This window comes from Epinephelus moara, chromosome 22 (assembly GCF_006386435.1).
Source record: "Epinephelus moara isolate mb chromosome 22, YSFRI_EMoa_1.0, whole genome shotgun sequence".
Classification (NCBI taxonomy): Eukaryota; Metazoa; Chordata; class Actinopteri; order Perciformes; family Serranidae; genus Epinephelus; species Epinephelus moara.
Genome location: NC_065527.1, coordinates 14,775,206 through 14,797,437, shown reverse-complemented (window position 1 = coordinate 14,797,437; position 22,232 = coordinate 14,775,206). Strand labels below are relative to the sequence as shown.

The following is a 22,232-nucleotide window of genomic DNA, read 5'->3' as shown; positions in this document are numbered from 1 at the left end:
AGATGTGCATGTTCTATCACAATAATTATGAAACATATTATATTATAGGGATTATAAAGCCTCTCCCTGGGTAATGAAATTAAAACATCTCAAAGTTGTTTCCCAATATTAAATCTGAATATGGATATATCTTAATGCAGTTCTGCTAAGGTTGTTACAATCATGTGGGGCAGCTAGAGTCAAGTTATTACCAGAATAAATAGTAGCCTATATTGTAAGATCAAGTTATTATTGGGTCATACAGTAGCCTATGTGTAAGATCAAGTTATTATTGGATCGTACAGTAGCCTATATAAGATCAAGTTATTATTGGACCATACAGTAGCCTATGTGTAAGATCAAGTTATTATTGGACCGTACAGTAGCCTATGTGTAAGATCAAGTTATTATTGGACCATACAGTAGCCTATACTGTAGTGATGAAGAGATTTACATGAGAGAAGAGATGTGAATCAGTTCAAAAGTTTTAGCAGTGAGGGGCTATTGATAAAGTGTAACACATTGTGATAGACTGGGTTTGTTGTCACCACCAGTGCATCCACAGTCACTGCACACTGGCAGCCATTGTGTGTTTAATATGATGTCATAAGTCACGAACGGGGCAAAGAGTCACGCCCCATTCTGACACAAGTTTGTGTAGGAGACACATAGTTGACACAGGAACAGCTTCACACTTTAAAGAGCTCTTGTTCATTGTGCTTTGTACTAAAATAAGACTTTCGGTATTGGTTTGTGGTTTGGCAGTTCTGATAGAGATGAAAGAGAGATGAGATTTGAGGTATTAAGGGTCACATATCCATTTTTATGGTTTTCAGTTAAGTTACACTGAATTCAATTATTGTTTCCAAAAATACACAAATGCCCGCTGTTATGTAATTTGATCAAAATCATCCATATGATGCCATGAAATCCCATTGGTCATTGAAACTAACAGGAGGGACTCTGCCATTCACATCTCCACTGAGCTGAGCCGTGGAGTAATATCTCTGCCATGTTTGGTCAGGCTTTCCGGTGCTCCAGCCAGGCTGGGGCTGAACACAGGGATATGGTTTTGTTGTGGTTGAAGTGCAAAACGGGACCAAACCCTACTGACTCATCATCCACCAATCGCCTAAGGTATGCAAATTCTGGTAGCCACAGCAACGAGCAGAAACAGGAAGTTGTGATGATGTCACTCTGTGTTTTGAGCTCTTCCCCTGTGTGGATGTGAATCACAGCGCTTTGTTTTCAGTGCAGATATGGGATGTTTTACAACACGTGTGTGTGCCTGTGAAGAGCGTACAGTTGCACTTAAAAGTGTATGACGGCAGCCAGGAAGTCTCTGGCTGGTGCCCTGGAGCAGACAATGCCACTGAGATTACAACTACCTCCATAACTCAGTGGCTGTACCAGCCATTACCATCTGGCATCTCCACCTCAGCATGGCTCTTAAGAGCCAGACTGGGAGCATTAGAAAGCTGCCTGCTCAGAGCCTGATGTCACTCTGTCAGTAAAAATATGGGGTTTCAGGTCAAAGGTCAAACAAACTTACTGACCTCAATCCCCATGTAGCGTTATCCTCACTTTAGCTACATCTGGCTCAGCTGTCAGACTGTTTTGATTTGATACATGATGGTTTCTGACTAGGGGGATCAAGTCGTGGTTTTGCAAGTCTTTGCACTCAAGTCTCAAGTTAAGTCCCAAGTCATAAACTTTGACTTTCTAGTCCTAAACAAGTCATATTGCTCTCTTCACTAAATGTAATGCCATTTTAACAGCAGAGTAAAAATATATTATTCATTCATTCATTCATTTTCCGTAACCACTTATCCTGTTGAGGGTCGCGGGGAGTTGGAGCCTATCCCAGCTGACATTGGGCGAGAGGCGGGGTACACCCTGGACAGGTCGCCAGACTATCACAGGGCTGACACATAGAGACAGACAACCATTCACACTCACATTCACACCTACGGACAATTTAGAGTCACCAATCAACATGCATGTCTTTGGACTGTGGGAGGAAGCTGGAGAAAACCCACGCTGACACGAGGAGAACATGCAAACTCCACACAGAAGGGCTCCCCCACCCTGGGTTCAAACCAGGAACCCACCGCACAGTTTTTGTATGGGAACTAGACTGTCTTTGGTATAATTTTTTTAACTGGCACTAGGTAATAAGATGTTAGTTCATGTTTCTCTCCTGCAACTTGGTTGGATGCTGTTGGATTGGTTCAAACAAAGTGGATCTGGGGAATCAAGTGTTGACTTGCTGGGTTAAAGCATTAAAATTAGGTGACTCAGGAAGTGAAGAGAAGTTGGTGGATTCATGGCACACTTTTTAAGTCACATACTTTTAATCTTCTCAAGTATTTTTGAGTCCAAAGACTCAAGTCCAAGTGAAGTCACGAGTCATTGGTGCTAAAGTCCAAGTCGAGTTTCAGATCTTTTTGATTCTGTCGAGTCTAAAGTGATCATATTTGTGACTCACATCTGACTCGAGTCCAAGTCATGTGACTCAAGTCCACACCTCTGCTTCTGACTATATATCAGTGAAGTGCAGGGTAATGTGGGATGAACGTGGGACTTAAAAAGTAACTGGAAACAGATACTTTAAACAGCATCCAAGTATACAAGATTATGTAATACGATGGTTGGAGTTAAATTTACATCCAACTCTGCCCTCACATGCAGATTCACTCCAGAGTAGACCGCTTGTACACTGGAGCTGTGTGTTGGTCATCAAACTGGTTGGATTGTTTGTCTTCAGAGAAAAAGGAGCTGATAATCAGAAGAGTCGTGATCACCCGAAATCTATCCGAAACTGTTACACTGTGCGCCACCCACAAACCCTCAGATCAGATGATGTCATGCACCATAAACTCTCTCTGAGTCTCTCCCTTTCTCTCTTGCATTTCACAACACATGCTACCACTTCTCATTTACGTAATGGTGTTGGGAACTGCGTCACTGTCACAGCTCTGATACAACATGTGTGTGTAATGAGTGTGTTTATGTTGAGTGTGTGTCTACGGGTTTGTGTGTAAGAGAGAACATCTGTGTTAGGCTCATGAAGTCACTGAGTTTCTCTACTGTACATGTGTGGACGCCGGCGATGTCATGTTGTTTGTGATGGTTGGTGCTTATTTGCAGCTGTGAATCTGAATTTATTCAGTGTTTTTGTATGTGTGTGTATGTGTGTGTTACAAATGGCTGGGTAGATAGAGGGCAGTGAGAAAAAAGGACGAGTGTGTTTCCAGGTCTTAAGGTTGTTTGCTGAAGTCACTGGCCGGTGGTTTATGACAGGCCATTTTAACGCTCGATTAACAGGTCCAGCACAGGCCAGCCGGCCCTGGTTAGCCGACCCCAGTGATTTAGGGACATTCTCCTCTCTCTGGGAGCCACACACACACACACACACACACACACACACACACACACATTACAAAGTTCTCTCCCCACCACTGAGCCATTAAAGGGCAACATTAATCCTTAAACTTTATGGTTGTGATAGATGCTGCTGTCAATGGGTTATGCAACTACTATATCTAGAGTTATCTCTGGGTGACATTGTGACAGAGGTGGAAAATAAACAACAATAATTTAAAAAATACTACAAACAATGATGATATTGACATTTCCAAAATTCCATTCAGGTCTGTTTTGACGCAGTTGCGAGCTACAGCACTGACATGTTTTTGACACATGTAAAATATTTGCTCCAGCACATCACGTGGCCATAATTGAATAAGTTCCATTAAAACAAAAACAAAAGCAATAAAGTATTTATATTGCAAATTTCATACACATACGCAACCCAAAGTGCTTACGTAAGGCATAAAAGACATTAAAAAGGAATTACACTGGAAGGCATTTTCTTTCTACGCACATTACTGCAAATGAATGTTTGGAAAAAAATTTAATCCAGCAGCTATTTAACATGATGAATATAAAGAGAAGAATTTAGATTGTCAGCATATGGCAGCTCACAACCAGTTGTTATTCTGGGACTGTGATGCTGCCACTCCTTGGTGACTCTGGTCACTGGGAGTTCGGTTCCTCCTCCAGATCATATTCACACAGTATCTGGATGACTGCTCAGGCCTATTCACCAGCAAACTCTAAGGTCCTAATGGGACTTTTATTTAATGTTTTATTACAGTTAAGCATCACCAAATGTACAGTCATTTACCTGCCAGTTTAATAATATGTTACAGACATTTGTGAATGTTCTGATACTGATTCCTTATACTTTATGCATTTACAGTGAATGTAATCTCTCAAATTAATTCATATTATAATTATTCTCCGATACAATTCTTGGATGACTGCTTAATTTCTCTTTCTTCTTTTTATATGCGTAGGCTTAATTGGCAAACCCTGATGTTATTACAGGCTGTTGCATTGTAGAATGCAACATACCAATATGTTAAACAACCTACAGTGTAACACAAATATACATTATATATAACCTGCTTTAGGTAATCAATATCTGCACAATTTCCATCAAATAAAAATCCACTGATATTCCTAACATACACTGTGGGGAAAATAATCAACATTTGTTTCATTAAACATATTTCCAATGCAGCTATTTACATGGAATTTACACCAGACACTGATATCAACTCAATAAAAATATACGGATAAGAAATCATGACATTACAATCCATAAAAAAAGTTATGTGCAATAAAGTGTGTTGGTGAAGATTCTCAGTCATCCAGGTCGTGGTGATCTTAAGTGTTAAATCGTAGGCAACTGGACTCGCTTGAGTTTCTAGAAGACATTTCACCTCTCATCCAAGAGGCTTCTTCAGTTCTTATTATGAGTTCATAACTGAAGATGCCTCGTGGATGAGAGGTGAAACGTCTTCTAGAAAGTGCAAGCGAGTCCAGCTGCCCATGATATAGCACTTAAGAGTGCAATAAAGTGGAATAGCACAGGGAAAAAGTGTTGAACACACCAACTGAAATGTATTTAACACTTTGTGGAGAAGCTTTTGTTTGCAACACCAGCATTTAAGATGCTCTCTCCCAGTGTTCAGATGGGATTTTGGTCCGTTCCTGTGACAGTCTTTAAATCTAGAAGATGCTAGTGAACCTTCATCTTCAGCTTTGTCAGCACATGTTCTATTATTTCTAAGTCTGGTGACTGATTGGGCCATTTAAATTCATGTTCATCCTCTGGAACCAGTCGACAGTCTCCTTCGCAATGTGGTGTGGACTGTTATCCTGCTGGAAGATTCCACCTGCATCTCATCCTCAATTCTTCCTAAGATATTCCTGGTGCATGGCTCCATTCATCTTGCCTTTGATAATTTGGATTCTGCTGGTAACACGAGAAGAGAAACAGCCCTGTACCATGATGCTTCCACCCCCAAACTACACTGCAGGTATGGTATTTTTAGGACCACATGCAGAGCCATATCTCCTCCAAACACATCATTTTGTTTCCCAAAAGCTTGTTTTAAGTGTGCTGCACAACATTTGGAGAAGCCTGTAGATCGCTAGGAGAACATAGTGTGGCCAGGCGAGACAAAAATCAGACTGTTCTGCAAATGGTATGACGTAGATGTGGGATATAACATATAATAGCACAGGGTGTTATTGCAGAACAGAGCGTTTCAGGAGATCCTTCGTCCCACCTGCTGAATCCAGTCACACACACAGTCACATTAGCCACAACTGGACTGGACTGTGGACTGTTTTTGCAATATTTATTTATTTCTAATTTGATTTTTAATTTCTATTTATGCACTTCTTTTAACTTGTTTTATTTTATGTCTATTTTAATACCACTGTGGTTGTTGTTTATGGTGATGTGCCCCAGCTCTGTTAGATCAATCTGTGCAAGAAAACAGCTGATAAATCACATATGTTTATAACAAAGGCCTGCGCACATGCAGATGTGTTAGATGTGTGTGACGTCTATGCAAATGTGCTCAGATTTGACTCTGATTTATTCCCGTTTGTTTGATGTCATCAGCCACAAAGTCACAGTCAGGGCTTTGGGGGCACAGATCCCAACAGGTAGGCAGGTCGTGACGTAGACAGCCCACCAGCCAGCCCTCCTCCTCCTCCCCTCCTCCTCCTCCCCTCCACCCCCACCCCCACCCGTCCCGCCTGCCTCCCAGTTGCGTACGCCGCTGTCCTGTCTGGCCGCCCGGTGTCTGCTCCGCGCTCTGCGGCGCTCCCACCCCGAACCCGACAACTCTGCCTCCTCGTTCACCTCCCCGGCTCCCGGACCCCCTCCCCACATCCACCCGGTGAATGCACCAGCGCCGCAAACATGACGGGCATCGCCGCCGCTTCTTTCTTCTCCAATTCCTGCAGGTTCGGGGGCTGCGGTCTCCAGTTCGAGTCTCTCGCCGAGCTCATCGTCCACATCGAGGATAATCACATTGGTGAGTCGGGCCAGAGGGGGGAGACGGAGCTAGGCAGCTAGCTGCTGTTAGCTAGCATCCTAGCTAGTTAGCTGAGCGCAAATAGGCTCGGCTTTGCATTCCGCTATTCCCGCTGCTCGCGCTCCGTCGAGGTTCGTCGGAGTGCGAGTTATTCAGCAACACGGGACTTTAAATCCTCTGAGAAACACTTCCTCTCTGTGACATAAGGGACCCGCTGGCTGTATCTTTCATTAGCCGTGATAGTCACCTTTTGCAGCGGTAACTCGACTCCGAGGGCCGCGTAGGTCTCATAGGTGTAGCATTCCGACCAGGCAGCGGTTTCACAGCTAACACCGCTCAGGAGTCGCTGTGTTTACCTCTCCAGGCCTGATGCGGTGCAGCCGGGCTCATCTGTCCTCTCACACCGCATGTGTGTGGAGCTGCCTGTCGCTTTTGTCACCCCAGGTGTCTCCACGCATCACCTTTTGCAATCCCTCCCGATAATGTAGGTGTCACGTCATTACCATTCACACCGTCTCCACCAAGTTGTGGCAGACATGCAATGAAATTGTTAGATTTTCCTTCCACATGCACAAGCTTCAACTTGTTGCACCGCTTATTTGATTCTCACCTGACGGTAAACCCTCTGATAACTATCACCTGGCGTGTTTAGACATGCAGTGGTTGTGATTAGACAGATGGTTATAATGTGAAAACCACAATTTGGAGTAGCATGAAGTTAATGCAAGTTATCTAACTTATTGCAAGGTAATAAAAACATAGGTGGTGCTTTTGTAAAAACATAGGTGTAGATACGGGGGGGGGGTGCATGTGCATTTGTTCCCCCCATTGCAAACATGTAAGTAGCAAAATTTAAGACCTTTACACCATAAATTGATGCAGAAAAGGCACAAATTGGTGCATAAAAACCCACCAGAAATCAGGAAATTATGTTTTTATTAAGTTTTGTGTGTGAATGACCCCCAAATCCCTCATTTTATATTTGTCCCCACCTCCCAGTGAGAAAAGGCAATATTTGTCTATGATGGCTTTATCAACTTACATATTTCACCATCAATGCACTTGACAAATGTGGCCTCTAGAGAAAAACAAACAAATACTGTATTTTAAGTGCATCGTTAACTAATAGCTGCACCTCTCTTAGGTGCAAGTGCTGTATAGAAATATAAGTAAATGTTATAAGCATTTCCTAGTTTTTGATTATTGGGCGCTCCTTTGCTATTGAGCTTATCTATCAGTGAAAAGCATTCAAATGTAGCCTAATTAGTACGGTGCAATAATGCTTCTTAAATATTTAACACTTCTTGAAGCCCAGTTCAAACGTGTGCGTCTGTCTAAACACAAAATGATCCACTCTGGTAGATTAACACACACAATTACACTACAGAAAAAAATCCAGGGAGCTGTTAACCACTGAAACACCCAATAGTCTGTTACAAAGTTGATGTGGGCTAATCATTATTTGTGGCGTGTATCCATCCTCAGGAGGCGGTTTGAGGCGGGTGATGCGGTGGGGTGAGGGGGTAGAATGGATGCTTCATTGAGCCAGTCTCCATGGCAACTGGCTGTCTCCAAAGGGGTTGGGGGCAGAATATTGGCTGAGTTATTGCACACCTGCTGTCTCACTAACAAAGCGCTCCCGAGCAGCCAGCTGTGATGAGGACACCCGATGTGTGATGTCACATAGCACGTGGGTTGGGATGGATGTGATGATGCTTTTTTAAAAAAAAAAGAAAAAAAAAAAAGGGGTCAAGTTTTGTGTGACTGTGTTTGTGTGTGAGGAGAAAGTGGAGCGGTGTGGGTGGTTGTTTTTGGACCACTCTTCATCTGACCATATGCTCTGTGGATCACTTGTAAATTAACCAAAGAGGAGGGAAATAAATTAACACCATGAATGGCCAGATGATTGTTTTTATACCCCAAACAAAACAGTAAACAAATTAAAGAACAGATTTGATCTTTTCAGTCACACAGGCTAAACCCCACACTGATATATATACGCCCCATCTGGCTCTTAGCTTGACCTTTGACCCCAACGTTCAGCTGAGCAGAATGGCGGTTTACCAGTCAGATCACTTGGATTAATGAGTTCCCCCTCTGCTCGCTTTATACCGAGTTTAGCCATCAGCAGCGTCAGGATCACACACAGCCTAATCAATACTGCTCGCAGATCAGTTACCGTGGGGATAAGCGTGACAGATGGAGGGGATTGAGGTGAGAGTGTGGGAGAGGAAGAGGGGGTAGTGGCATTTGGCTTTGACTCCCCGTTTAATTTTGAAATGGTGCTGCAGCAGTGTGTGATCAGCAATCGTTAAAAAGATAAGCTAATTTGATCTTCCCAGCTACTTCACTCCAGACGCCAGTTAAGCTGTTTGCAGATTGGCTTTGCAGATAACAGATTGCCTCGATTGCGGTGTATCCTGCTGTGTGCGAGCAGATTTTGACAAGGCAGGTGCCAGCCATAAATCTGGTAATCCAAAGGTGACAGCAGGATTGTGCTATCAGACATAAATAGCTGTAAAAGTGAGCCAGTAGGTCTCAGGTCAGGGTGCAGAAATCAGTGTAGGCCTCTGCTGGAGACACTTAATCATTAGTGTAGACTGTGCTGCCCTCTCGTGGCAGGACATGCTATGTGCTACTGCCAAAAAAAAGTTACATTTTTTGTTCTGCCTTTGGTTTTCACCCCTGTATCTTATTTGGACTCCTGCCTCCTCTGACACACCACACAATTATAGCTGGCAGCATCCAAACCAGATGAGCCTGTCGCGATCCTTTCCGTGAGAAAGTGAGGTAATGTGCGGGTCTTCGGCGCTGACCTCATCCTAGAAGAAAGGGTAGCAGCCTTCCAATAACATACCTGCACTGTTTAGATTACAACTCAATACAAGAGGAAATGGGTAAGGTGAGCTGTGTTTAGTGTGGTGTTTGGTTGTTGTCGAGGTCTTTGTGCGGTGACTCTAAGTAAGGTCTGAGGAATGTAATGATGTCAGGCTCATCTGCCTGCACTGCGCCGTGTTCCCACCTGCACAAGCACATACCTGCCTCTTACCTCAACAAAAGAGGAGCTGGGGGGGAGGGAGCGGGAGGCAGATAGGGAGAGATTAAAAGTGGGGAAGAGATTGAAAGAGGAGGTTAAGAGAGGAAATGTGTGGGGGCGAGCACAGGGAAAGGCCTAGCGTCAGACAGAATTCACTTGGATTTTTTTGTTGTGCATTTGGATTGGGTTTAATAGCTGGAATCAAAGCCTGAGGTGTGACTAGACAAGAGGAGTCAGGTCAGCATTGTAGTCTCTGCTGAAGCATGCAGATAATTAACCTAAAGTAACTTTTAATTACGTAATCACTCAGCCCACCGGCCAAGTTTGGCTGTATTCCTTTATCTGCCTTGGCTCAAACATGAGGCAAATACAAACACAATGTGGTGAGGCAGTTTTTATCTCTCTGTCATTACCAGGTAGGAAAACCCCTTCACAGCTGGGTTTCTTTAAGGTATAATTACATATCTAAGGAGGTATTATGTGAATTACTAGAATGTGTCTTTGCATTAGTTCCTTTGATGTTGCCAGTAGGTCTGAGTGATAATTAATGTTAAAGTGTAATCATTTTGTGGAGATATGAGCTTCAAAGCCATAATGATTGCTCAATTAATAGATGAGTTGATTGACAGAAAATTGACCAGCAACAGTTTTCATAATTGTTTGATTGTCTAGATTGTTATTTAAGGAGAACTGCGAATGCTCACTGGCTCCAGGTTCTCAGATATGAAGATTTGCTGCTGTTCTTTGTCGTACATGATGCTAAATTGAATATCTTTGAGTTTTGGGTGGTCGGTCAGACAAAAACAACGCATTTGAAGCCGGCACCTTTGACTCTGGGTTACTGTGATTGGCATTTTTCACTGTTTTCTAATATTTCATAGACAAAACGATTAATCAAGAAACATAATAATGAGGGCTGCACAGTTAATCAAAATATTATTGAGCCTGCAATATGGCCAACTCAATATCCAGATTGCAGGAGCTGCATTTTTTTGACAAAGGTAAAATGTGTCACAACATCTCATTATAATTGCCACAGAGATGCTCCGGCCTAAACATCATATTCCAGACGTAAGGGAACATGCTTGTTTGGTACAGACCCCAGAAAAGTATGATCTCGAAATGATCTAGGCACGCTGAGCTGCCACCTCTGTCAAATACATGGCGCTTGACTTCACCACACCACAGACTGTATGGGCTGTAGCTGCTGCCGTAGTGGGTCAATCGCTCATTGCGTCAAATTCAAGAATGCTTGCAGTGATTGGCTGTGAGCAAACCCCGACGACAACTTCCAGATCTGAGTACATAAATGATCGAATTCAGGTGTTGTTTGACTGGAGAAGGTTCGATATAACTTGGCACAGGGTTATCGGTTGATACCTGAAAGGTAGAGTACAGATACCGAGCCCTAGCTACAACTAATAATAATTATTGATTTGATGATTATTTGATTAACTGATTATTTATTTGGTCCAAATGTCACAGGTTACTAAAACCATCCATTAAATGTCTTGTTTTGTCTGACCAACAGTCCAAAACCTCAAAATATTCAATTTACAGTGATGGTGAACAGAGAAGAGCAGCAAATCCTCACAACTGAGGAGCTGAAACTTTGAAATCTTCAGCCTTTGTGCTTGAAAAATAACTCAAAATTGTTTATTAATAATCACAATATTAGGTCATATGTTATTTGTCGGCTAACTGATTAAGACACAAATTAATGCTGCTCTATTTATGTGTGATTTTTCATACATCTCCCAGAGTGTGATATGAATCAGTATCAGAAAATACTTTATTGCAGATAAAACTTAAACGTCATAGCCCAGCCCCGGTTGCCAGATTGCTTGCCATCCCACTTTCAGAGGTGTGAGACGGGAAGGGGCGTGTGCTTGTCTGTGTGAGAGAGTGTGTGTTCACCATACTTCCTAAATGACCTGTCAGGGTGTAGCGGAGCAATTAGTGCATCGACGTCCCAAACTGGAGACTGCAAGCCCTCTCTTTTCACGCTACACATACATACGCGTACACACGCTCACACAGATTGCCTTTCGGAAGTCGCAGGGCCCGAGCGCCCCACCAAGCACTGGAAAGTGTAATTACAGAGAAGTTTGCCTTTTCCCCCACCCATATCCCCCCTGCTCCTCCTCCTCCTCTCCTCTCTCTCCATCCGGTTGCCTGCTGCTCTAGAAACACGTTAAAACGCTCTCTGTGGCTTAATTAGCAGTCTGCAAAACAAGCCATGCATTCTTGGCCTGGTTTCAACATATACACACATGCACACACAGACCTATGCACATGTGCACATACATGTGGACGCATGCACACAGTGTGTATTCAACAGGGGGCAGCAGTGTACTGCTGGTGGGAGATGGATGTCACTGTTGAAATGAGTGGAGCAGCAGTTGATTGGTTGCTGCTTTTAATGACAGGAATGCTAATTAGGGGGATATTTATAGACCCTTGAGACTCTGAAATGTCTTGAACGCGCAGCACTCATGCACTGAAACACACACACACACACACACACACATATTGATGGAAAACACACAGGGCAGGCTGCTGGCATTGCAACAGGAGGTTAAATGTAAAACGTGTGAATTAAATCAATGAAAATTGATATTGTTGTGGCGTAATGCATGTCTGTGTCTAAATGTGAGTGTGTGTGTTTGTGTGTGTGTATGTATGCATGTGCAGGTCTCCTGCTCCAGCGGCAGGATCAGCAGTGTGTTAGCTTCCTGTCCTGCTAGGTGAGCGGAAGTCATAAAGCTGGTGAACATTTACTGCAGCTCTCTCTCTCTCTGCACCTGGCTTACTCCATTTCCACCAACACCCTGCCCCCCTCCCCCTTCTCTACACACACATGCACACACTTACCTCATCTTAAAGCAAAAAAAAAAGGTCCTTGTACATCCCTAATTATTAATTAATTATTGTTACTTGTTCTTTTGGCATTTAGCTGCCTGACACTGTTACAGTTTTCATTGCTTTAGATATATCCTACCTACCATGTAGAAGTTCTACTAGTGGTTCTTCATTTCAGATTGTTGATTAGAATGCTTAAAAATTATTTTATTAATCAATTATTCAATCTACAGAACATTTATTGTCAATGGCTTTATGACGAATTTTGTTAGGGTGGAAAAATGCGAGGCATTAAGCGGCTCCCGCTTCTGACATATGATGATTTACGTGATTGTAAATGATCTCAAATGACCATTTGTTTATCGGTTACTCACTTTGTATTATGGTAAATTTGTACAGAAAACTTGATTTTTCTCACATGTCTCCTTGTTGAGGGATGGATCCAAAAACACTGAAAATTCCTGATTAATTGAAGTCATGCAGAGACGTGTTTAACAACAGCAAAACTATATCAAAACATGTGTTTACAAACTCTAACACAACTCGTGCAGAATAATCCAAGTCTCATTTTTCCAGTCATATGCTATGTACTTGCCAGCAAGACAGCCCTTTCCAAGAAGGAACTGAGCTGAAAAGCAAGGGCCTGTCCCAATACCCACACTTCTCCTAGAAATACCCACTTGCACTTGGTTGTACGCGTTCACGTTTAGGCTAGTGGTGTCCCAAAACAGAACTCAGGTAGTGGAAGTGGTTTCCAACACTTAAAACCCTCCCTAGATTCCAAGGGAGCCCCGACCCACACTTTCAACGAAGTGGAAGATGAAATTTCCCAGAACACCTTGCGAAGTCAGCAACTTCGTCAAGTTTTGGAAAACAATTAGTTACTGTACGATTGGAATGTAGGCTATACAAACAACAGATGGTTGGACTAGTGTAAACTCATCAGCAACTCTCAAAATTGATTAGAACTAGAAGATGACGTAGGCGCCTCCTGTTTTCAGCATTTCTTCTCCATTGATTCATCAGACGGAGAAGAATAAACATAGCACACGCCACAACACAAGTGCTGGAGCCGGCATTTTCAAACCTGACAGACTACCGGTATCTTGCGTCGCTACTACGCATAACGTGTGCCTGCATGTGGGCCACGGCGATTTGCATGAAGTGGTGTCTCATTTCTTAGGGAAAGATCTCTACCCTAATATTTCTCACTTCCCTCATCAAGGGTTATCTCGCAAACGAGGGCACTCAATACCAAGTGGAGGATTTAAGGGGTAGAAATGGGATTGAGCCCAAGACTCCATTGACAAAAACAGTACTTTTACCTCACTGAACACAGGAGCTGCTGGTCTACCACTGCCTCGATCAGTTGGTTAGTTTGTTTTATGGTATGACTTTGGGGTTTTAAAGGTTTAGTTCAGATTCACTAAAATCACACAGTATCTCAAACAAACCAGCCGATCAGGGCACAAGTAGACAAGCAACTCCCATTTTCAAGCAGGTAAAATTACTGTCTTTGTCAATGGAGTCTGGCTTTGAAGAGGGCATAGATAAGTTTCACTTACGTACAGTTTTAAATAGTAAGGTTTTAGGGCAAACATGTGTTTGGAAAATGCTGAGCCTACGACTGGGTAACTGAGACTTCAGTTATACTGTATGAGTTGTTTGAGAGTTTGTAAACAGATGTCTTGATATAGTTCTGCTGTTGATAAAGCCGGCCCCCTATGACTTAAACTCATCAAGAATTTTCCCTTTTTTTTTGGATTCTCGGTTCACCGGAGGCATGCACGAAAGTAATTGATGTGCAAATGATCATTTTGTTGGTAAAGTACTCCTTTAAAAAATATTTCTTGTCTTCAGATATTCTCAGAGTGCGTCAACCTTTTAACATCATCACATGATATCAATGTACTGTATAATGACGGAAAACAAATTGGGCAAGCTACTGGGCTAATGGGTGCTCATTGTCATGTTTTTGATCCAGCCTCGTCAGTGATGATAGGTTGAGGCGTGTTGGTCTGTGAGTATTTGTGTGTGCGTATGCTTGTGTGTGTGCGTGCTTGTGCATGCGCGGAGAGCTCTGGTCTCTCCATCTGAGCAGCAGGTAGGATTATTAAGGCTCAGCTATAAAAGACTGTCAAAGACCACCTCTGTGGACCACCTCAGATGTGTTTGTGTGTGAGCCTGTGTGTGTGTTTAGTGATGCATGCTCTTGCTATCTTTTTTCCTCACCCAGCCTCCTGAGTTTTTTTTACATATACTCGCACCTATAAGACTCGGGTCTACGCTGCAGCAGCAGCAGCAGCAGTGTGCAATTTTTTCTAGGCTGTTTTCGTGTTTGCTGGTCTCCTTGGTGTTCTCCTGCACTGTGGGAAGTCTGCATTCTTTTTTAATTATGAGGTGTGAAAGCCTGAAAACTAAAAGGGCTAAGAGGGCCAACACGCAAACGCACACACACATGGGATTAGTTGGAGGGAGCGTCCACTGTGTGTTGTTAATTGTTGCACAGAGATGATCAAGTTCTTGGATCTTATTTGCAATACATCTGCTAACCATTACATATAAAGCTGTAATTATGCCTACATGCACACACACACTCAGACAAACATAGCCGTGCACGCCATGGCTTAGTTTTTGTAACTGTGGATCCCTCTGAATGTTCCCCTGTTGAACACTTGATGGCACTGGTACTTCACAGATGCACCCACCCGCAGTGTTTTCATGCACACTTGCTCCTGTTTTCCAGGGGGTGGGAGGTGGGGCTTTGAAGTTAACACAGCTTCCCTCAGGCAGTGGAAGTTGCCTACTGTAGTGTTACTGACCTAGTAAGTCAACTGGAAAAAGCAGCGTGTGTGTGTGTGTGTGTGTGTGTTTCGAGTAATACACTGTGTACATTCATCACAGCCACCGAGTCGCTCTTTCACTCACAGACAAATTTCTTCTTTGCCACATTCAGACTCGGCCACGATTAATCAGCCTTTAGTCACTTTGGGAAAGACATTTGTAGTAAATTACAGACGGCCCGGCGTTGGCGTAATAATGTGCCACTTATGAAAGTATTCGAAATGTATCAGGCTTTCACATATCATGGGCTAATACAGAGAACGCAGTGTGAGAAACGGTAATATATCAGACAGTCTGGCAGGAAGAATAGATGTATGAGTCAGCTACATACTAAGAGTATTCATGCAGCTTTTTCCCTGCACAGAGAGCGGTGATTAATCTGAATGTCTCCCTCTCTTTTTCTCCCTCACAGACACAGATCCGCGGGTCCTGGAGAAGCAGGAGCAACAGCAGCCCACTTATCTGGCCCTGAGCTACATCAACAGGTACATATATGTTTACACACACAAGCAAAGGTGTCCGTCTATAGAGGGCAGCATTGCTCCACCAATGAAAGTCTGTGATTCTGGTTGTGTGTGTGTTTGTATGTGTGTGAGAGAGAGCGTGCGCACATGTGGCTTGTGGAGAGCAGCTCAAATGACTGATGTCTTCCCATAGACACAGCAGTGACTCATCCACAGACCAGCAGAGAAAAACCACACAAGACAATCACTGCTGTCTCCTTGTGCTGCAAACTGCACAACCAGAGGCAGCCTATCAGGATTACTGCATGTATGTCTGTGTTTGTTGTGTGGTGAACCGATGTGTCACGTCCCACTTAATGCCCTGTTAAATCACTCCAAAACGCAACGTTTAGAAAGATAACGGTAAAACACAGAGAGAGAGTTAGGTTTGTTTTCTGTGGTAATTGCTCAAGTGGCGAGGTTGTAAATGTCACCCATATTTCCTGTACAGTGTTTAGATGACCGTGTGTATTCAAAGACACAGCACATTCAGCAGCTTAATTATGTCTTTGCTAACCTCACACTTCCCTCTCATAGCAGTAGGGGAGAGAATAGCCATACTCAGATGAGGTGAAACCTTAAATGCCCTTCATTATAGCAACAAATAACACTGTAGAACATTAGAAAGCAGAAGAACATACAGAATACTACAGAACATAGGGTTTATTTAAGTATACTTCCAGTTAATCACAACTGAACCGGGGTCTTATTTTTGTTGTTTTGACAACGTTCCTTTCAGTAATGATCTGGGACCTTAGCAACATCGCTAAGAAGGAGTTAGGGGGGGCCGGAAACACCAGAAGAGTTCCAGCTGTCTGTTGTAAACATCCATCACAGCTTTAAGACGGCCTTCCTGGTTCAGTTTTCCCTGATCGCACTTGCAGTCAGGGCTGGGTATCAGTACTCTATGCTTTTATGGTATTGACTGAAATAACCCAGTAGCAAGTAGCATCAAAATGCCTCCAGTCAAACCATACCTGCATTTGATTTGATTTCGCGCCGGGGTTCCCTGATCCCAGACTGTCCCGACTCCCCGGTGTAGCAGTGGAACTCACTGATGACCACCCTCCCTATTTGTGCCATCAGGTTCATGACAGATGCGGCGCGCCGGGAGCAGGAGACCATGAAGAAGAAGGCCACACCCAAACTGTCCCTGTCCATCACCGGCGGAGTGTCCAGGAACAGCACAGCCACGCCTCCTCGCCACACCAGCGGTAACCTGACGCCTCCCGTCACGCCCCCCATCACTCCCTCTTCCTCCTTTCGCAGCAGCACACCGACAGGTACGACAGGTGTGTGTGTGTTGAAATATATGTTTGAGAAAGACAGATGGATTGCTTGTACTTGTGGAGTGAGTGCAGGTGTTGAAAGTGACTAATGCAAAGTAATGCTACCGGCAGCAACAGAAAAAGCTTACAGTTACGGTGACGCCATCAGGAGCCCATTCATCAACAATTCAGACAGCGTACTGAGCAAATGAAGATATTTTTAACATAATGGAATGCAACTTATTTCATACCTGACGACTGCAGAAAAAAATTCAAAACATAACCTCAAAATATCCGCCAAGAAAGCACGAGCCAGCTCAGCTTTTATTTAGTAAGGGGAACCACAAATGATTCACTACATAAAAATGCAATAAACTGGATACGTGGACACTTTTTAATCATAAAGAAAACCTGCATCCAGAGTGGAAATGGGAAGAGGCTAAAACCCCGAGCACTATGTAATGTGTGTGTGTGTGTGTGTGTTGTTTGGTGGCTCCTGCAGTGAGCAGACCAGTCAACACTCTGCTAATTACATAGCAGCTGTCACGCTGTGTGTTCGCATGGGGCCGTGTGTTGCACAGCCCAGAAGCAGATGTCCAATTCCAGCCCAAATGGTTCCAAACGTAGTGTTAGGTCTGGGCTTATACACCGGCACGGCTACACACACACACACACACACACACACACACACACACACACACACACACACACACACACACACACACACACACTTTCTTTCGACATGTGCCAGGGTGCCATCCATTTCCTCATGCTGAGGTGCAGCATTTCCTGTGAGATGGTGGGGGGTCAGTGGGCCTTAGTGTGTGTGTGTGTGTGTGTGTGTGTGTGTGTGTGTGTGTGTGTGAGCGAGTGGAAAATGTTCTGCACTTAGCAAAGCACTTTTTCCAGCCTGATCACTCCCACTTAATGATCCCCTTTTCAGTGCCAACCCCTGCGTTTTGACTCACAGGCATACACAGAAGCCTGCGCACATGCACATGCACACCACTCCTGTTTTGTCTAAACTGTGCTCTCAGTGGCATGTGGGCTGCTGATAGATCACAATCACAGCAGAATATAGAGGGAAGTATTAATAAAAGCCACATATCATCTCTGTTTGCTAAATTCCCAAGGCATGATGTATTTTTGGGCATGTCCCCGTCCATATTTCATGAGGGATGACTAGCTATTTTTTGTTCTGCTTGTCTCCATTGTGCCTCCAGGCAGTGAGTATGATGAGGAGGAGGTAGACTACGAGGAGTCGGACAGCGATGAGTCGTGGACCACAGAAAGCGCAATTAGTTCCGAGTCGATCCTCAGCTCCATGTGCATGAACGGGGGAGAGGAGAAACCGTTCGCCTGCCCCGTCCCTGGCTGTAAGAAGAGATATAAGGTAAGGCCATACCAGAGGACCGAGAAGGCAGCGCCAGCGACACAGCATAGGACACGAGGTTTAGCACTGTCTGATTAAGTCCACACTGGAGCTTTTGTCTGAGTATCACATGTCTGGACATAATATTTGAAGGAGGAAAAAAAACACATAATGAATCCAGAATGCCGTGATTGGAAGCAGTAATAAATATATCATGGTATATTTGTTTTGGTTGGATTTTACAAGCACCTCATTCAGCTTGTCGTTCCTGGTTGTTTAATCATTGTCAGTCTGGGAACATTAGTCTCTTATACCCTTTTTAGACCAAAACAGTGACGCAAAATAAAGTCACACAAGCTGTTGATCTGAACGGGTCCACAAATGTTATTCAACTGGACTTTTTCACCCAGAGTGTGACCAGGGTTTGGTCCAGGTCTGACATTGTTTAGCTCTGATATAAAGTGAAGTGAAGGTAAAGTGAATAGCAACTGCCACCGGTTTGAATTAATTTAGAAAGTGGCTAATAAATGAACAAATTAACAAATTTCTGTCAGGCTTGGGATCCTAAACTGTGTAAAAGGGACATATTTTTTCTCTTACCTGTAGTGCAGTAAATCAGTTTAGATTGTTTTGGTGTGGGTTGTTGACTGTCCAAGATATCGGCCGTAGCGATGTCTGCCTTCTCTCGAATACGATGAAACTAGATGGCACTCAGCTTGTGGTGCTCAAACGCCAAAAAAATACATTTAAAGAACTCAACAGCAATGACTCTTTCCAGAAATCATGACCTGGTTACTCAAGATAAACCACAGATCTTGTTGAGCAGTTTCATATAGGGACTATTTTCTTTCTTTCTGCTGAACTACACCCCGCAGAAGGAAGCGTGCATCTACTGCTAGCTCACCTAGCATCATCGAGCTAGCATTAAGCTATGAACCCGTGCCCACAGACTATTATGAAAGGTTCATGGTCAGACATGAGGTTTGTAAGTAACCCTTCCCCCCTTTCATGACGTTTTTCCTCTCCCTTTGTCTCTTAAGAATGTGAACGGCATCAAGTACCACGCCAAGAATGGCCACCGTACGCAGATCCGCGTGAGGAAACCCTTCAAGTGTCGCTGTGGCAAGAGCTACAAGACCTCGCAGGGCCTGAGACACCACACCATCAACTTCCACCCACCCGTCTCCACTGAGATCCTGCGCAAGATTCAAGGCTAGAGCCTGTGCTCACACCAATCACTACCCCAAACATTAGCCCTATCCTGACTGTCCTCACCCGGCCCCGTTTATACCCATCCCCCACACTAAAGGATCAAGTGCGTGCTTTAAGTTGTTTTCGTTTTCTTTTTTCATCTTTTTGTTCGTATATGTTATTTTTTTTTCTATCCATGTTATATCACTTGTATTTTTGAAAAGAAAAGATGTATCTTTGTAGTATTTTTTATTGTTGTACATTTGCACATTCGTATATGCTATCACGTTACTTTTTCTCTTTTGTTTTATTTACATAAGGTGCTAACTGTAAAAAACAGAAAGAAAAGACACAAAAACAAACGTTACGAAAGAAGAGTGGAAACCTAAAAGAAGATGTGAAACAGGAAGTGCAACCCAGCCCTGCCCCTGTCCCCGCTCGTCTGTGAGTGGGATGAAGTTGACATTAGTGCTGATCTGAGTTCAGACGTCGGCAACACTCCCTTTCCGTTAGATGCAGTGAGTTGGCTGAGCTCAGATCTGTGCCTTTGCAGTAACTTCTGGGGGTTTCGGTGCGAGAGCTAAGTTATACTTTAAATAGATATATTGATATATAAACAATAGACAGATATGTATGTGTACATAAAAATATATAAAAGTATTCATGAGCATATACATAAATAGTTACACTTTATTTTCAAGCTTTATTTTATATATTTTTGTCAGTGTTTTTATTTTTCTTTGTATCAGTAAGTGTTCCTTTCATTCCTTATTTGCTGAGACGGCCAGTTTTGTCACCTCACAGGTGAAGGTCAAACAGCTGGCTGACTTTGGGTTCAGAGAGTTTCCTCTCACCACACCCTGGAGATAAGGAGCCAAAACGCCTTTCTGTTTGACACACCCTGAAGCATATGCGATGTTATTACTGTCGATCAGGAAGGGGCGCTGAACGTATTAGGACACGGCGCAGGCCAACAATCCATATCTTACACATTTCACCCCCACGGGAAGCCATCCATGTATTTCATATCGCCAGTGTTTCCTCATTCACGGTGCCAGAGCTGTGTTCAAGAAACTTAGCTGCAAAAGCAGGTTAAGCCCCATACTGTATTCCAGCTGCCAAGATCTTTGTTGTTTTGTTTTTTTCCATAATGTTGCCAACAGCTCTCCACTGCCAAACATTGACCATACCATGTGCCTGATGAGGGGGGGAGAAAAAAGGGAGGGTGGGCAGGGTTTCACCCGAGGGGTCGCCAAATGTGTGGCAACGATTCTCTTCTCTATCGCGCCTCCAAAATGTGCGGATGAGTGGATGTACATCTGCGGAATGTTTTCATGCATGCTTTCAGTGTCGTAACGAGAGGAAGAATGTGTGAAAGATTTGTATTTGAAAGAGATTACCATCTACAGCCTCTCATTTGTGTGTTGTAGACGAGAGCATTCCAGTTCATTGTACGTGTGTGTATGTATGCGTGTGTGTGTGTGTGTGTGCGTGTGTGTGTGTGTGTGTGTGAGTGTGTTTTCTCAGCGGTATCCAAGTCATCAGCCTATAGAGTGTTACTGTATTCTGTGTGTGACCGTGCTCGGATCTGTCTGTGCTGTCTGTGCCAGGCCGCTGGTTCGACTCCTGTGGAGCAGGACGGCGCTGGCAAGTGTTGCGTCATGTAGTCGTAGCGGTGGCCGACTTGTTGCCCCTGATTGGGATTTCATCATTCATTGCCTCCAAGAAAAACAAGAGCGGTGCAGTGCAGCCGCCCAAGCGTGCCAACACACATCGATTCATGACATCGTTTCCCTCATCGTGCACAACGTTTTTTAAATCTGCTGGAAGCTCAAAGCACGAGCTTCTTCTCTTTTGTTCTTTTGATGGGTACAGTGACCTCTGACATGCACACACCCTCCTGCCCTCCAAGCTGCTGTTGCCATGGAAACCACTGGGTCAGCATGGCAAAGAGACCTTTTTTCTTAAATAGTAATTTTGGTATTTGTTTATTAAAGTTTTATGGGGTTAAACAGATAATTTCACCCCCTAATTTCTTTTAAATACCCTGTTCTGATTATAGTAATTACAATGCGCCTGCACTGTACTTAGAATGCCTTTAACTCGTGTGCTACCTAACAAATAAGCACAAATGTGTGCCTGAAAGACGTCCTATGTCTATTCTGAAGCACCAATAAGTGAAGCAAGATCTCTAAAATTTTGGTATCAATTTCAAAGTACGTCTGTGGACTTACTACCCCGACAGTAACCCTGAGATAATGGTTTGTGTGCGACAGGAAAACTTAGTTCCTGCCTTTGAGAGCAGGGGAAGAGTTTCCATGTCTGGGATCAGAGCAGAGACGGGCCGACATGGACGGAGACTGAGAGTCTCCCGTCAAACACTCGTAAAACCATCCCCGCTTCACGGACACCGCCGTCACCATGGCAATAGTTTCAGCTTTACACAGGGGGGGCCAATTGCAGTATTACACATATGGGAGAGGAGGAGCGGAGGCTGTGTGCAGAAGGAGGAGACAAGGGAGGGGGTTTCTATATACCGTGTACAGTGAATGTATTGTAACGTGTGTCTGTTGTCAAGTGCTTTTAAATTATATTTTCGTATGTAACGTGGAGACCAATGTTTCCTTTTTGTATGGGGGGACAACAGGTTCTGAGCAGAGTGACTTGTAAATGATGTCAAACTGTCTTTCTATATAAAAGAGAAGCTGCTTAAATGTAAACAGGAAATGACTGAAAAAAAAAAAAAACAGTAAAAATAAAGTAAAAAGCTCTGTA

At 43.6% G+C, this 22,232-nt stretch overlaps 1 protein-coding gene across 2 annotated transcripts; it reads left to right on the top strand.

The window, feature by feature from the left end:
- Positions 1-6,103: 6,103 nt before the first annotated feature.
- jazf1a (JAZF zinc finger 1a) lies at positions 6,104-22,232 on the top strand. Of its 2 annotated transcripts, none has more exons than XM_050034354.1 (5): positions 6,104-6,380; positions 15,536-15,608; positions 16,713-16,909; positions 18,118-18,287; positions 19,307-22,232. In XM_050034354.1, exons 1-5 carry the CDS (start codon positions 6,266-6,268, stop codon positions 19,481-19,483), a joined length of 732 nt encoding a protein of 243 aa, XP_049890311.1. In that variant the 5' UTR covers positions 6,104-6,265; the 3' UTR covers positions 19,484-22,232. The 2 variants fall into 2 exon arrangements, with proteins under 2 accessions (XP_049890311.1, XP_049890310.1); XM_050034353.1 differs by having other exon boundaries at positions 16,713-16,918.